Source organism: Brienomyrus brachyistius, chromosome 5 (assembly GCF_023856365.1).
Source record: "Brienomyrus brachyistius isolate T26 chromosome 5, BBRACH_0.4, whole genome shotgun sequence".
Taxonomy (NCBI): domain Eukaryota; kingdom Metazoa; phylum Chordata; class Actinopteri; order Osteoglossiformes; family Mormyridae; genus Brienomyrus; species Brienomyrus brachyistius.
In genome coordinates this window covers 10,373,226-10,383,435 of record NC_064537.1, presented here as the reverse complement: position 1 = coordinate 10,383,435, position 10,210 = coordinate 10,373,226, and the positions used below count along the sequence as shown (strand labels likewise).

The 10,210-nt window shown below is 42.1% G+C and overlaps 1 protein-coding gene across 2 annotated transcripts; it reads left to right on the top strand.

The window, feature by feature from the left end:
- The first annotated feature begins 293 nt into the window (after window positions 1-293).
- On the top strand, window positions 294-8,022 carry ptger1a (prostaglandin E receptor 1a (subtype EP1)). 2 transcript variants are annotated; one of them, XM_049013609.1, is made up of 4 exons: window positions 294-475; window positions 3,652-4,556; window positions 6,979-7,221; window positions 7,343-8,022. In XM_049013609.1, exons 2-4 carry the CDS (start codon window positions 3,696-3,698, stop codon window positions 7,457-7,459), a joined length of 1,221 nt encoding a protein of 406 aa, XP_048869566.1. In that variant the 5' UTR covers window positions 294-475; window positions 3,652-3,695; the 3' UTR covers window positions 7,460-8,022. The 2 variants fall into 2 exon arrangements, with proteins under 2 accessions (XP_048869566.1, XP_048869565.1); XM_049013608.1 differs by lacking the exon at window positions 294-475 and adding an exon at window positions 490-1,916.
- Window positions 8,023-10,210: the final 2,188 nt, after the last annotated feature.

Here is a 10,210-nt window from a genome sequence, read left to right as displayed (position 1 = left end):
TTAACGCCACAAATAAAAAGGATCTTCGTCCTGTGTTAATTCCTGTATAACCTGGAGTACATCTTCGCAATTCAGCAGTTTTTTTTTTTTTTTTGTAATTATACTCAAGTTTAATTAGATCATTTAACATATGAGGAGGAGCATGTATCGTTTAAAGGTGCTCATTTACTTTAAAAATGCCCGACACAGAGACGTCTGCACAAGCAATGAGATACACATCAATAGTAAATGTGGTAGGAATGTGAGATGTGGGCACCGCTGGAATGCAAAGCGGCTTGGGTTTTTCATAACATCTGATAGTCCGACTGGGACGTGCATGCTAAACACAAGCTGGCTGGGAATCAGTGTCGGTTCGAAGTACCAAAACTGGTATTTTTACTTAGATTTTCTTCTTTTACAGTGGCTCCCAACATAGTTTGACAAAGCTTTGTTTTTCACAGCCTTAGTTGTTGGATTTCCGGTTAAAGAGGCTGCGGTGAGTCCAGCACTTAAACATAAGCATCTGGAACTTTTCATGTCAAAGACAACTAACTTACACAGCGTTATTCGGGCAATGTTATTGAACTTTGACGGTTGTAGCCTATTTCTTTGTCCCTGGTAAAATTCAGGTTTGTTCCTGACAAATTGCCTATTAATGGGAAACCGTCTGATACGTCTATGGAAATATTATTTGATGCCATTTAAGGACCAATTGAATTGGTGGAAGCGGATGGTAGAGTATTTAAATGTGGATGTGAAAGAAAGGGAATCTGACATTTGAAGGTGCCGGTGAAGACTTTTAAGAATAGACCAAAGGGCAAGTCAAACAACTTGATGAAACCAAGCCTGAACTATGCTTTAAAACGTCCAGATTGCAGCTGTCTTATTTTAGAAATATTATGAGAAGACTAACTACATTGGAGAAGGGTATAATTCTGGGTAAAATAAAAGTTAAAGAAGAAGGGGAGGACAGCGTAAGTGGACTAAGTTGAGCATGTCATGGCAAAGTCTGCTCCAGAAAGGACATTTTGAAGGTGCGCCGTTTATATGGTTGGCAAGAGTTAACATCGACTTGATGGCACCCACTCAATAACAGTTTGGGTTGAGTTATACCAGAAAGTGTTTTCATATTTGGCAAGTGAAATATACTCTGCTCTTAACCTGCTTATTATTAGTGATATTATACAGCTAAGGACTGCCACAGTCATGCTCGCGTTAGTCAACTTTTAAAATTAATTCACGGGCTGTGTAGCTGTTCTGCTGCCTTCAATCCATCCAACGAGCGTAAATATTTTGATTTTATCGCCACACCTTAGCTTCCCTTCGGTAGATTGGCATCTCGGAGACCAGCCCTCCCCTTATTAATATTGAGGGTTGCTACACGGCGACATTCTTGGCGGCCTCCCGTGCACGCTGAAAAAGACCCACCTGAAGTTACTATTTATGCCATTTGCTGGCTCACTTCGTGTTCAACCGAATGCATATGAGCTGCTCTTGACTAGCAGAGCCGCCTACAGGCCGTATTAACTATGAAGTGTATAAAGGAGAAGTGTAACTGACCTACTCAGTACTGTGTACACAGGCTGGGATGCAGTCTGCAGTCTTCGCTCTCGTAAAGTATGTAAATCGAGATTAGATAGATGGTTATAGATTCGGAGTATATTGGTGTGCTTATTACTGAAAACATGGAGGAGAATTTAACCTGACGCTTTCTACAGAGAGTGCAGCACTTAAAGCGATTACATTTTTGAACCGATTAATGGAGGTGGATGTAGCCGTTGGCTTGGAGTTCCAGCTCCTACTGTCGCCTTTGGATTATCCCTTGAGATTTTGGAAGTACTCGAACACGACGTCTTGAATATGAGCATTTCTTTAAAAGACTTTAGTGTCCGATAATAGACAGTGTACCCTGCTATAAGAGACTACAAAACCAAATGGTAAGTATTGTGAATATTTGTGTTAATCGAATTATATGTAATGACCAGTTCTGAGACAGAATTAGTACGCCAACATGATTGTGTTACTTAATATGTAATAAACGTGGGCACTGAAAGTTGCTAATTACAAAATCAAGATTAGTAATGGAATAATGTATGCCTATTTTGATTTGGGGCGTATAGACCGCAGGGGACGTGCACCCCCCCCCCCCCCCCCCCCCCATTTAATTTGGATTCATTCACCTGGCCCCCATAAAATACCATTTTTGTATCTAAATGATTAAGTTGTGATCCCCCAGTATTGAAGTCTCTCCTGATTTTGAGAGGCATATGTTTTGTGGAAAATAACAATTATGCCTAAGAAAAAAAAATCTATCGTTTATATTTTACGTTATATGACGAGCTACGGAATATTTGCCTTCAGTATTCAACGTAATTGCTAAGATGTACTTCTGGAGGTACTGACATAGGCAATCCTGTTGGTCACAATTTTAAGAATATTTCTATTGGCGCTGTTCGTTGGGGGTCTGTTTTATAAAAACGTTATAAAGAAGTGAAAATACACGAAGCTTCTTCCTGCGCATTGAAAGCAGTATCTTACACGTGGGATGTTGGTCCAATACTAAAATTAGCTTTTTATATTATATTATAATATGTGATAAAAAAATATATATATTATACTATAGCCATCATAACATGCAAAACATGGTGTAATAACATAAATGGTAGATACATCGTCATATTAGTCTATAGAATAAACGGCCAAACTAATAAATTAACTCCTTTTGCCACCCCGCATCAGAATAACAAAAACGAAATTATTTCATTACTTTCCAAGCGAAACCGAAGAATACTTTGATTGAGGATGGTGCTGAAATTCTCAAATATATATAACTGGCCCCAGATGGGCACCCCATCAAAAAGTTCCACTGCAAATTACGATAAAGTACTTTAGCTATTGCATTTACCTCAAATCTACTACAGAGAGCTTAAATATGTAATGCTATTTCTCCACTAACAGCAATAAGTGGAAAGGCGGATTTCTGGTGGTTATGAAACTTCGGGGTGATCATTAGATGGGGGATGCCGGTTCTGTATTATCCTTCACAGCCGGCGTACGTGTTGTGAGTCTAAACGACGCCCCGGGGTTCGGTGTCACCGGGCAGACCATGTGTAATGCCCGCCGCGGATCCATTACTGTCAGGCGGGGCAATTGCGGCTTGCCTGAGGTTTAGTACAATTGACGTTAAAATTGATTTTATTTTTTTTCAGGGAAAAATTGTAAGAATTGTACGTTTTGTTTGTAGCACGCAGGCTTATTGCTCTACATTTCTTAAGCGCTATGTAGGTGACTATATCAAAATCAATATAGGCCTATACATTGTTCCTGTACTTAAGCCTTAGCCCCCAATAGATAAATGGACGGTGTGACCCTACATTTTCAAAAATCTGTTTCGCTTTGGTTCAGTAAATAAAACGTAAATAATAAACAAAGGGTCGAATATGTCCAGTGCAGTAGCTGTGTTTCCCAACGGTAGGTGTGGAGCGCAGTGTAATTAAATTCTTCTGTAACATCACCTGTGTGACAGCGTTTCCCCCATTGCTGTTGATTGCATTTCTCTGAACCACTAGTCACTGAGGTATTTTTTTAAAGCAATTAAATTGTTTGGGGGGGGGGGGGGTTTAATGGTACTTCACAGCTTTGTATTGATTGCCCATCCGTGCTTCTTCCCAGCCTCCACTCTGCACAGAAATGGCTCCACCCCTCAAGGCTCAGTGATGTTATCCATACAGCATTCCAACATATCGGGGCCGGTGCCCCTAGGCCCTTTTTCCAACGGCAGCCAGGCCCTGGGCCCCGCAGCACCGTCGATGCAGCAGGACAACGTGACTGTGGAGAAGGCCGGCCCCCCTCCTGGCAGCCCCGTGGTGGCCGGGCTCTCCATGACGCTGGGGGTCCTCTCCAACATCATCGCTCTGATCATCCTAGCCAAGGCCTACGCCCAGTTGAGGCGCCGCTCCAAGGCCACCTTCCTGTTGTTTGCCAGCTGCCTGGTGCTCACCGACTTCGCCGGACACATCATTCCCGGGGCTCTGGTGCTGCGCCTCTACCTGTCGGGGGGTGACTCCACTGCGCCCAAATCCACAGACGCACTGTGCCAGTTCCTGGGTGGCAGCATGGTGTTCTTCGGCCTGTGCCCGCTCTTTCTCGGCTGTGCCATGGCAGCCGAGCGGTGCCTGGGCGTGACGCGACCCCTGTTGCACGCCTCCCTGGTCACCACCGCACGGACTAAGTTCTCCCTGACTGCCATATGGCTGTCTGCGCTCTGCGTGGCCCTGTTGCCCTGCTTCCAGCTGGGCACCTACACCTACCAATTCCCGGGCACCTGGTGCTTCATGAAGGTCCTGGAGGACACCAAGGGCACCGATGTGGCCTTTGCTCTGCTCTTCTCCTGCTTGGGCTTGGCCTCCCTGGCCATGGCGCTGGTCTGCAACACCCTCAGCGGCTTCACGCTGGTGAGGGCGCGCCTCCGCAGGAAGCCCTGCAACCGGCGCTCCGCCAAGTCCCACGACATCGAGATGGTGGTGCAGCTGGTGGGCATCATGGTCACATCCTGCATCTGCTGGAGCCCCCTGCTGGTGAGTGAATGCTCTAACCGGCAGCTGCATTTAACAGGAATGGAAACATTTGTATTTCTTTAAATTACATCTGCTTTCCTTGGTTTTATATTCCAAACATTTTAACTGAGACTGGTCCAGTCCACTGATTTTTCTAGAAAAAAAAATGACTCCCCTTCTCCGTGGTCTTATCCAGAAAGGCACCAGATGTTCATTTACTTCATGCTATTCTAAGTGTACAGAAGCTTCTGTATTTAACTATTTTTAAACATAGTGTTACATCAAAGATAGAAGGCAATGGTGAGACCATAATATTTTGTAAGATATATTTATGGACAAAGTGAGGTTGACTTAATCTAGAATCAAAACTTTAATCCATTAAAGAGGAAACATTTCATTTTATGAAATGACTGAAACTGAAATAACTTTTACGTTCTGATTTGGCCTGATTTTACTTTAAGGCTGTATTTAAAAAAAAAAAATTTGTTTCATTACATTAACTGGCATATGATTAGCTGCGTACAATACGGTGGGATCATTCTGAAGGTGATTTGTCAGCTAACGGCTTCCCGCGCTGGTGTCATTTAATAACTTCAGATGCCCTGCGGTTCACATAAAGCTTAAGGAAATGCTAATTGTTAATGTCGTAGCGCCACAATTACTGATATCGGCACACATGCAAGAAATAACTCAGATGCGATTACTCATCATTGTAACATTTTGCAATGTTTTATCTAGAAATGATAGCAGAAAAACATTAAGGATGGTGCTTTGGGACATACAGTGAACAGGCAAATCTAATTATGCTAAATAAACACAAACATTCACTGAAGCTTTTACTATATGATGTGTTTTCTGGCTGGCAGGATTTCTAATAGAAAATAACATAGTTTAAGGCTAATGAGTTATAAGCCTTTTCAGTAGTGATGGGGGGGGGCATCAGACTTTAAACCCTAAATTAGTTTTACTGCATCCTATTCAACAAAAACTGGGTCATGGGTCCAATCAGGCCATTGTTAGGAACCACATTTAATTCAGTTTGACTTTACAGGTACTGACATAGACTCAGTGCCACTTTATTAGGTACAGCCAGCTAGTACCTGGCAACAACAACTTTTCAATGGTAGATGAGTTATTTGGTCAAAGCAGGGACGAATTATGGGTTGTGTGGGCCCCTGGGCAAAACGTTCGCGAGGGCCCCCCCCACCACCACCACCACCACCACAATTCAAGGGCCCTTGGTAGCCAAACGCCCTCCCTATAGGGTCAGGGGCCCTTGTAGGCAGAGGATCAAAGAATGTAGGCCCTCTAAAATAGACAAACGAAAATACATTGTTGATAAGCGTTGCAAATTGTTTTGGGCTAGGGGCCCCACGGGTCCCCTGCACCCCAAGGGCCCCTGGGCAGCTTCCCCGCTGGCCCGGTCCGTAATCCGTCCCTGGGTCAAAGAATGGTATTTTCGTATTTGTGGTCTGTTAGATTAATCTTAATCTTTTGTCAAGACATTTTCTTCCTCTGACCTCATTATGAATGTGGCCAGAGAAATGCCATGGACTGCATGTTTTTGTTCATCACATAACTCTCTGTAAACTCTAGACATGGTCCTGCATGAAAATCTCAGGAGGCTTGGCTGTTTCTGAGATGCTTGAACTACTACCTAAGGCACCAAGTTAAAAAATGAACATAACATAAATTAGCTACTCTAATGCTCAGCTTAACAGGAAGTGAACATCTCGACCCTGTCTGCATGCTGTATATACTGAGTTTCAACCACATTATTGGGAGAGCTGGACATTAACTAGCCTGCGTGTGTCTAAATTATAATACAGTCTATGAATAAACGGCTAGGATTATTGTTTACGATTAATCATTATTTAATGTTCACAGTGTAATAGGACTGTAGCTTCACACCTTCAAGTTTGAATCCTGCCTCTTGACTGTGTGCGGATGTCTGATATGACTGACCTTTCAATTTTTAATTTCAAATGGATTTTTAATAGTGATCTTTGAGTAAAGTTGCTGCAGAGTCGACTGTCGTCACATGCTGGCCTGAACCTTTAAATTTCCCATCATTCTGTGCCCTGAGTGGTAGTTTTTTTTTTAACTCCTCACAAACTTCCGGGCACTGGAATAATAAAAGACAGACTGCTAATTCTTTCGAACGGGACATTTATATGAGAGCCAGTCACCCCAGAAAATACCATTAACCGAGTGTCAGCATAGTTACTGCCCACACAGCACTAAGGCTAAATATAAGCGTAACATTACTGGCAGAAATATTGCTGCTTATATCATCTGTCTACTGACTACTGAAATATTTTCTTCCTTATTGTTTTACCATTTTATCCACTTTCATAGTTTTTATTACTACTACAAGTAGTGAAGATGATGATGACGATGATGATGATGATATACTGACCAGGCCAGTGTTTTTGTTTCCCAGATCTTTGGCCTGATGTCAGTGACCCAATCTCTTGGGGAAAACCTGAACACCTACAAAACCCTGATGGTAACAGGGGTGCGGCTAGCGTCCTGGAACCAGATACTGGACCCCTGGGTCTACATCCTGCTTCGTCGGGCTGTGCTGAGGAAGATCTACCTCATCGTCAAGCGCCAGGCAGACTTTAAGAGCAGCACGCTCCGGCGCTGGGAGGTCAACTCCTTGCAGAGCTCAGAGAAGAACACCGTAAGCAGGATCTGAGGGAATAAGTGGCCTTGGACCAGTTTGTGTGGTGAACTTTGTTTACATTCCTCCTGCAATCTGACAGTCCTTCACCTGAACCTACTAAGGTTCCTGTTCTCTATAGGAACTCATTGAACAGGAACTGGCCAAAACAGTGGATTGGCTCACCATCTGGTTGTCGCATGTCATCTACTGCTTCATCACCTGCTGCCAGAGTGAAAACGGGGAGCAGAACTTGTGAAGTAATTCTCATGACGTCCCAAAGATGATGTGACCAGGTGTACTGGGTCTGAGAAACCTTCTCAGCCAAGATAGCTGGAGAAGATACCGAAGAAGCATGAGGTGGGATGGGTGAGTGTGTTTTAAAAGACGCTGCCCTCTGGCCTCATCTAGTAATGAGCAAAAAAAAAATAAAAAATCTACAAGATCCACAAAATTAAATCCTCAGATACTATGAATTAAATAAACTATTTAAGAAAGGATGCACTTTGAATGTTTAAAGTATTTTGGAGTCATTTGTATTGTGAAGTGCTGGATATTATTTACATCAACTTGTAACTTGTGCTGTTTGTCAGTGATACTAAATAGTAAACAAAATTGCTTAGCTACTAGTAAAAGTAATACTTTTACAAATGTTTTTGATGTGTGGTAAGGTTATGTGTATAAAATAACGAATATATATTGTAAATATATGTTTCAGGCCAGTGTGAATCTCCCAGTTGTTTGGGACATAAGTTATGTGATGTAAATCTAATGTAAAACTTTAAAGCAAATAAAAAACTCATATTTTTTTTCTTGCGCGAATCACATTTCCCGTCCAGATATGAATATAACACCTTAAAATGTATCAGTAGCTTAGAGAATAATGTAAATTAGTAAGAAGATCAGGCCAGCGGCAACACATTCCTGGTGAAAGATGGGACAGAGACTCAATCTACGAGGGAAGGCGGCTGACAAGATAATTCAGATGAAAAAATGGCTTGATTTGTTTGGTCTTGGTTCTAGTTAATTTCAGTCATTCTTCAAAGTTTTAAAAAACGAAGTTCAGCAGCTCATTCCTGACGGCTGCACGCAAAGCGGTTTGTCCCTCAGGGAAACACTAGTGATTATATGTCAGCCGTCGGCTAATCACAATCATTGCTTTACTGGAGACCTTTACACCATATTCAGCTGTTTATTTTATGCCTGGACTAACGCAGGTTAACAGCCAGTGCTACAATGTATTTCGTTTTGAACCTTATGCATCCCTTTAGTCATTCATAGAGGAACACACCATCATTCAAAATACTAGGTTCACAAAATCATATTCCAAATTTTTTTAAATATGAAAAACCACTGCGCTTATGAACTTTTCAAACTGTTAACATAAAAAATGCACATTTTGCACGTTCATATGTGCCCTTGAGAGGTAAAGTGGGCAATCCCACATTTTTGACCCCTACCCCCTTTTTTATTAAATATTTTCAATTGGATAAGTTGTTATTATCTGAGTCATACCTCTGTGCTACCTATGATATATATCAATTGTAGGGTATAGGCACACTGATTTTTTTTTTTTTTAATTCAACGTTGGAGCTCATTTTCTCAAAACTTTGTTTTTGTGGGATAGCCTTCATAAACAGAAAGGAAGGGAACTTGTGCCAGATCCCTTAGCTGGAAGTGGTTGACCACAAAGTATTGATGACCTTTCTCCAGACTACTGACAGGAAGAGCAAGGCAGTGAACGTGTGACATGGGAACGCTGAGCGGTCTCACAGGTTGTGGCTTAGTGCACAAATATGGATGGACTTGGATAAGCCCACAGAGACAAGTATCTATAAGCAGAAAAAGATTGTAGTATCATGGCATACAGCCCCCGCATTCCCCGAAATTAAATTTCAAAGCAGAATTCATTACCCACACATGCTGCATATTGTCAACAGGTGGTTGAAGGAGCATTCAGGCCAATTTGCACAATTTTGGGGGCATTCCAACATACCAGAGGGAACTTGTGGAACTCTCTGGAAATGCTTCTCTGCTTTCCTCCTCAATCAACCCATCTTCTTCAAATATGCTGTTGGAATTCTTTATGATTTAGCCGGCACCAAGGTCTTGCTAATTCCATATTATTCTGGCTGTGAGCAGGAACAGTTTCATATGTCTATAACCAATTTACTTGTTTAGCTCTCAGAACAGAAATGGCAGGACCACCCCTGTTTGGTATGTTCTTGAAAGGCCAGGCTTATGCTGTTAGGATAAACATGAACTAACATTCCTGCAATGAGGAACACACTATGCTAGTTGTAAGAAAAAGAACCAAATTAAAGGTAATAGCAGGTCGAGGTGGAATTCAACTTTAATTCCGCTCATTTTTTTCCAAATTAGGCCAAGACCTTACAATCCGCAAACTGTATCTGTCAACTTGTTACCAAATAAATGCTCTCACTCTCAACTCTCATGTACAGTAATCATCTTGACTTTATTTTTGAGATTCTACTGACACCGTCAGGTCTCTTTTGTTCTTTTTTTCTGCCCATAACATGTGTGACAGGTACCAGCATCATATTTCATTTACATTCAGCTCTGAAAAAGATTAAGAGACCACAGCACAATTTCTTGTTTCAGTCATTTCTGAATTTATGGTAGTGCTGAAAATGTGTGCGTGTGTGTGTATATATATATACACTGTAAACGGCAGCCTGGCTCTTCCCTGCTTCTCATTAATGAAGGGCTTCTTTCTTGCTTTATGAGACTTCAGTCCTGCTTCTAGGAGTCTGATATACATTGTCCTCAAAGTGCACTTCACACCTGCGCTTAATGTTTCCCATCTCTTTTGAAGGTCACGAATAATAAGGCACTGCTAGATAACGGTCATCTCAGGCATTAGAAAGTTACTTCTGCCTTCTACCTGGCAGGTCTTTTGGTCATTGCCAGTGTCTCTGGCTTTTCACCTCGATCTTGTGTATTGCTGTCTTAGAAACGTCGAGCCTGGAAGCAACCTGCCGCGCAGTGT

Excerpts from the sequence above, each read along its gene's own strand:
- ptger1a (XM_049013609.1), top strand. The coding sequence starts at position 3,696 with ATGTTATCCATACAGCATTCCAACATATCGGGGCCGGTGCCCCTAGGC. Across the intron at positions 4,557-6,978 it reads TCTGCTGGAGCCCCCTGCTG|ATCTTTGGCCTGATGTCAGT; the intron begins GTGAGTGAATGC and ends TTTGTTTCCCAG. Across the intron at positions 7,222-7,342 it reads AGAGCTCAGAGAAGAACACC|GAACTCATTGAACAGGAACT; the intron begins GTAAGCAGGATC and ends TGTTCTCTATAG.